This window comes from Salvelinus fontinalis, chromosome 11 (genome assembly GCF_029448725.1).
Source record: "Salvelinus fontinalis isolate EN_2023a chromosome 11, ASM2944872v1, whole genome shotgun sequence".
Taxonomy (NCBI): domain Eukaryota; kingdom Metazoa; phylum Chordata; class Actinopteri; order Salmoniformes; family Salmonidae; genus Salvelinus; species Salvelinus fontinalis.
Window position 1 is genome coordinate 27,184,388 of NC_074675.1, and position 6,969 is coordinate 27,191,356.

A 6,969-nucleotide genomic window follows, 5' to 3' on the forward strand; every position below is an offset into this window, starting at 1 on the left:
TCAGGCTCATGCTACAACCTGATTAAAACCTGTAGTGACCAACAACTCCATTTCTCTGCAGTCAGAAAACACATTGTAACCCAACAACATCATCATCAGTTGCCACATTTATTGTGCATATATGACATACTTCATATTCTATGAATGAAACATGTTCTCGTCCAATAAAGGAAATAGTTAGCTAAAAATATTCAAAATCCAGAGAAATACATTAATCATCATCATCGCAGAGTTGCACATAAAGTGTACTCCATTCTAAGTCTCTGGCAAGTCTTCCGGACCCCTACAGTTCCTGTGGCTGTGACACGAATGGGGCTTCGACAGAATTAGAAAGGTACAGATGCTGAAAGAGAAACAGAAAAAATAGCATCTGATGTCATGTTCATCTCTACACAACTTCCTGTTACTGTAAAAGTAAAAGGACACATCAGATCTGTGGTCTTTTTGTGGGAGGAAGAGAGAACTATAGTATGTATCAGAGAAGAAACTTAGTGGATAAAACATAGTTGTACAAAAAGTGAAGTCAATATTATATTTATCATACCTGGTCATGTTGACATGTTCAGTACAGTCTTTAACGTCACTAAGAGAGGTGTCAAAGGTTTGACGTCATGGCATGTTTATCATTTGATTTATGTTGTAGCTATTTGGAGGTCAACTGCATGTAGATGTTCTTGAGTTACAGTCTGTCAACTGTTCAAAGTAATAACCCAGGAAAGTATTGATCACAGTGATAGATTGAATGTAAAAGAGAAATTAATGAGTGAACTACAGAAAATGTATGCTGCAAGAACAATGTCATTCTTCTCTCTGACAAGGACATACATCCCTGCACAACTTGTCATGTGTCCTCATCAGCCCAGCAACTAGGTTTTCACAGGTTTTTGCATATGATTACAACCAATTCTCTATGTGTCTTTCTATGATCACAGCGGGAAACGGCAGCTTCACACAGTGCCTTCCTTCACAAACCCACACTGCTAAAGAGGAAGAGAGCAAACCATGACCACTCAACTATGACAAACAAGTGACCTAATGTGAAGTTCCTCAGCCTTTGAATTTCATTCCCTGTGCATTGTAAAAAGCCAAACTTAACCAATTGCTTGATTAGCGTTATTATACAAGATGAGTGGACTTAAAAATGACAAGAATTTGAGCCAAAGTGTGAGTCTTTTATCACCATCTCTGCTTGAAGTCAGTTGTATTTGAACAAGCTTGTTGAGTAAAATACAAAATGTATGTAACAACTCAAAAACACACCAATCATCATCATTATCATTATTCCAGTATGATCTCTTGCGGTTGATTTTCAGAATGGTTTCTTTCAATACCTGTGTATTTGCATGTACGATGACTGGTTGATTAATCTTCTGCAAAACAAATATAGATAACATACATTTTTCTAAACGAATCCAATCTGTTAGTAGTTGGACTTATTTCACACATTACTGATATGTTTGTTCCAGTTTATATGAGTTAGGTAGTCTCAATAATCAATCTTCTCTACCCCAACAGTCATTCTGAATGCAGGTTGCATGTGACTGAAATGTTAAATAGTTGGATATCCTAACTTTGACTGGATTCTAATAGAAATGACACATCCCTTTGCAAGCCGGCATAATTTGACTAAACCAGGAGTTTCAGACCAGTGTGTTAGGGTGTAACTAGGCCCTCAGGGGCTTTATGATATATGTAATGTGTTGTCATAATGAGTTTAATTTTAAAGATAACATATCCACTTAGACATTCACTTGGTGAAGGCTACAGTACTGAAAACCATTCAATAAAACAATCATGCCTCTGCTGCTAACAAATACAGTCGTGAGTGTTAATTACAATTCACTCTAAATGCAAAGCACTCAAGGCATGCAAATAGGGTAGAATTCTTTTTGATTCTCTGAACAGCATATTTTTTTTAGAATGAACGGAATTCCATCTGATTATTGGGACAGACATGAATGCCATTTTGGACATGCGAACAAATCAAATAAGATCATCTACAATCAACACGCAACCAAGGCTCTAAAGCATATACTCTCTGATTACAACCTCATTGATGCCTGGCGAGCACATAATCCTAACGCAAAAGACTACATCAACCTAACTAATCAATGTCATACTAGTATCTAAAACAATTTTCTTTAATCTTGAAAATATAATTTTTTTATATGAGCTTGTCTGATCACCACGCCTTCTACTGCTTATTACACATTTCCGAATCTTCTAACTGTAACTAGGCCTTCAAAGAAAGATATAAGGCATTATGATATACCGTATATATGAGAATCATCAAAGGGAGAAGGAAATAAAGCAAATAGTGTAGGTTGTGATGAAATTAAACAGTAACATCTAGGCCTATCTACAGAATATACACGTGTAAGATGCAGAGGATGCAGAGGGTTCTATGGAAGGCCCAGCCTATGACCTCATCCTGTTCAGCTCACAGTACTTCCTGGTAGGGAGACTGGGGGCCTTCTGGGCGTCCAAATGTAATCTTGTCATACAGAGTCTGCGGCTACATGTGACAGATAATCAAGAAGAAACTGTTTCAGCATCAAGAAAGGTATAGACTATTCTCAAAGTAGACTACATAGTCTTCCATTCAATCACAGACATTTTACCATTATGACCATTTATATCTTACCTTGTTCAATCTTGGGATAACCAGATCACTGACAGTTTCATAGATGGATATTGGGTTTACCTGACTGTTTGATCTTGTCTGGAATCAAAATACAGCCCATTACAATACAGTAAATACAGCTTCACACACTCAGATACATAATAATGACAATGCATACTTACATCTCTACTTCTTGTGTTGTCCATAACATCAGCATATATTGTGTTGTCAGTTAGATCTTCTGTGATTTTTATAAGAACAAAATATCAACCAATCAGAAACATTTCATACAGAATATCAACAAACATACCCAGGAATTAATGAGGGGTCTCACTCTTTTTCTAATTTCTAGCAAATCCCCCCCAAAATCATATCAGCTGAAGAATACTTCTAGAACCAACAGAAATGTCACCTTAAGTATAGTGGAGGCCCCTAAGCTGTACATACCTGTGTTATTTCGGCCCCTGCAGTAGCACACTACCACAGCTACAGTGAGGATCAGCACCACAGCACCTCCCACTGTTACTCCAATGTAGATGGTATACCACGCCAGTCCTGTCACATATTCTACAAAACACATGATTAGACTATACAATATGATAAAGACTGAATGGCTCTATATCAATGTACAGTACATCCAATGTAATCACATTGCGTTCAACATTATCGTATAAGCACACTGAAAAGTGTATGGAAGGGATTATTATGATATCTAGGTACCTGGGGTGGTTGTGTCATTACTGCACTTTACTGTTGCAGAGGCAGTTTTCCAACTGACTAGGTTGGTGGCGTTGCACTTTACACTGATGTTTCTCTCGGCTGGTGAGAGAGAGAAGTAAATCTGCTGGGCATCCCCGTAGATCTCATTGTCTCTCTCCCAGGTGTAAGTAATGTTGTGGTAGCAGGACACGTTGCACACCAGCCGTATCGTACAGGAGTGGTTGGCCAATAGTTTGATGTCTGTCTGGATCGCCACCTTAGATATAGGCTCTGACCAACCAGGAGAGAGATGAAGACTCATAATCAGTCTTCTAAATGAACCCTACCATAGCCATACCACCAGGAGATAGATGACTTGAAAATGTGATGGATATTTAACAAAGCATGGTGAGTCAGGTCAGTATAAAACCACAAAACCTGTGTTGTAGTTTAAAGATCATCATCCATGGTTATGGATATAAATTAGAATGATATTTAAAATAGGATGCAAAAAGATGAAAACAGCCTACCGTGGACCTTCAGAGTGATGGTCTTACTGTCAATCTGACCTTTATCCCCTTCGCCTGTAAGTAGAAAATCCCCTGAGTCTTGCAGTGTCAGCTCTCTGACTGTTAAACTAAAGTTTTTAGTGTTCATCTTTAGTCTCCCCTCAAACTGGGATCCAGGTGAATATACAACTTCTGAGTTGAATTCTGCAATTTCCTTTCCCATATACTTCCACACCAAGGATTTCAAATGTCCATTCTCTATGCCTGCCAGCAGCTCCACGGAGTCCCCCACTCTCTTGTTGATGATCAGAGGAACACCTACACCTGAAACACACAAATAAATACGTTATAAAGGTGAAATAAAAAATAAAAAATTCTGACATCAGTCAATGGTTGCACACTATATTACAATGATCTTATTACTGTATAATTATTCATGTAAGTACGATGTAGCAAGTGATGTAATTACTCATTGTTACACTCTAATACTTGTTACAGTGTGACTGTAATACTTGTGTGCCTACATTAATAATTACACAATAATACACTACAATGCAAAGTCCTACCTAATCAATAATAGATAATAATGGATTGGATTTATAATTTCCAGGATTCTTTTATGCTGTACGTGGAACTTAGCATATTTTCACTTTATATCTTTATGTATCTGAGTGTGTGGGTCCTATTTTACTTCATTAAAGTCCACTCCTCCCCCACATTCAGTAGAACAGGATGAGATGACAGGAAAAGAGAAGTGGGGGTGGATCTGATAACCCCTCCTCAGCTCACAAGTACAAATACCACTGTGTTTACTGTGTAATTATTCACCAGAAATGCATCATATACTGCATGGGCAACATTATAATTACATATCAGTCTTAAGTAATGTTTTATAAACCCTTATAAAAAAAATGTCAGTCATGAATTAAGACTAAATACAGTTACAGTTCATTGAAGAATTTAAGACATAACTGCAGTTATCCTAGTCTGGCAATGTATCATATTATGTAATAGAAACAATAATTTGATACTGTCCCATATGACCTTAAATGTAATGAATGACAGCCTTTAGGCACAGGGTCATAAGATCTAAACCAGGCCAGAACTTGTCCGTGTAGACCAATTTGGGTTTCCTGCAGAATCAATACATCATGTTATGTTCCTGAATATAGGTATTATGTAGGTGTTGTCAAACAGTAATAAAGCAAATGGTTCGAGATATCCAACCAATCACTGATGACAAGGCATTCTTACAGTCAACACACACCATGTAAAAACCAACAAGGAAGTTAGAGAAAGCTGATGGTTTTCCTTACTTTATCATGCAAGCAAGCACATGCAATAGATCCTGTTTGGGGATGATTCTACCCTCTTGGTTTCACATTAGAATAAGGAGACCGTTGAAAAGACCCTAAGCAGCCAACTGACTAAAGTCAGTAAGTGGTTATCCATTTAGGCAAGACAGAATGTATCCTGTTTGGTTCCTAACACAAAGTGAGAAACTCTCCAACTTCTCGGTCAAGTTTAATGGCGTAGCGGTGAAGGAAAAATGCTCTGTTACATTCATTGGGACGTGAACTGGGACTAACACATGACATGCGAACTGGGAATGTTCACTCCAGGACCAAGTTCCTGGCAAAGGTAGCCAAGTTCCTGGATAGGACCCTGGCAACATCTCTGATACAGGGCCACTATGAATATGATTGTATCTCATGGTTCAGTGGCATAACAAAAAATCTGAAGGACAAACTTCAAATGGCCCAAAACAAACTAATGAGAATTATACTCAAGCTCAGCCATAGGGACACACGTTGGTCCTAATCATTTCAGGGAACTGAACTGGTTTCCAGTTGATCTGGTGGTGGAGCAGATTAAACTGTTGATGGTTTTTAAAGAGATACATGACCTTTCCCCCAGTTACCTGTCTGGTTATTTTAATTTCATTGGAGACTCTCATAGCATCACACCAGAGCCAGTGTTGCCAATATGAGACCACAGCTCTATAGGAGCATGGCTGGAAAAAGCTCTTTCCTTAACACTGGTGCAGAGGAATGGAATGGTGTACCTATCAATACACTAGGGAGTTTTAAGATAAATCTTAAGAAATGGTTTACGTGCAAAAAGCTTAAATATATGCAAGTATAATTGTTTCAATGAACGTTACTTGGTAATCTATTTGATTCCTTTTACGGGTTCCTCTCTATTCATGAGATGTATTTGAGATGTATTTTGTTTTCATGTTATCTTGTGTACACTGTATTTTTGTTTTATTGTATATTCAAGAGGACCACAATGGGGATACGTTTTTAAACTTGTTTGTGTCATCCTCGTTGATGGTTCTACTGTGTTTAAAATGTTGAAATAAATAAGAATAGTTACAGAACTTACCATAGTGGAGGTTGGAGAGTAGGAGAAGTAGTATTCCCTGTTTGGAGAAGCAGGAGATGGGACCACCAGACATCTCTTAAAGGCGTTGGCTGTTTCCTCTGGCTGTATGTCCTTGTCTTTCACTGTCACTGGTAGCTAGCAGTTGACTATCCAAAACACACAGAGAAGCTAGAGCAGAGAGGAGAAAGAGCCGAGACTTCCTTTTGATGAGGGCTGCTGTTCTATAAAATAATTCCTGTATGTTAGCTGAAAAATAAGTCACATTCTACCTCTTCACTCAGCTTGAGAGTTAGAAGATGAGGCGTGGGTGTGTTTGGGTTCTGTCACTGTGTTGATTAGTCTGATGGTGGTGGTTTTGGAGCATGTTTTTCCTAGCTGCTGCTGGTTGTGTGGTTAATGGTCATGATGTTTCACAGATACCGGTAGCTTTGTTACTTTATGAGCAGACCATTCAATGTTGCAGAGAAAGAGGAAGGAGCTAGATAGAGGGCTCGGGAGAAGAGAGAGAAAGACAGAGAGAGAGAGAGGGGGGAGAGGGGGGGGGGGTTGAGAGAGCGAGCGAGAGAGAGCAAAAATGTCATAACAGTGTCTGTGCAGTTCCCTCTTGGCTTCATTTACCTGCAGAAGTGTTTGCATGACTTCTTCTGCATGCTCATAGGTCAGTGTGACTGAGGGACATGAAACACCTGCCAACTTTTTGGGAAGGTAGGGGGTCCCAGGTTACTGATAGAGGCCCCCCTTCTACGTTTC

General features: G+C 38.8%; 1 protein-coding gene across 1 annotated transcript; it reads right to left on the reverse strand.

Moving 5' to 3' along the window:
- Positions 1-1,134: 1,134 nt before the first annotated feature.
- On the reverse strand, positions 1,135-6,531 carry LOC129865406 (natural killer cell receptor 2B4-like). Its single transcript, XM_055938189.1, has 7 exons — positions 6,220-6,531; positions 3,853-4,155; positions 3,344-3,613; positions 3,071-3,190; positions 2,806-2,864; positions 2,645-2,722; positions 1,135-2,515 (listed from the first exon to the last, which is right to left on the reverse strand). Exons 1-7 carry the CDS (start codon positions 6,290-6,292, stop codon positions 2,441-2,443), a joined length of 978 nt encoding a protein of 325 aa, XP_055794164.1. The 5' UTR covers positions 6,293-6,531; the 3' UTR covers positions 1,135-2,440.
- Positions 6,532-6,969: the final 438 nt, after the last annotated feature.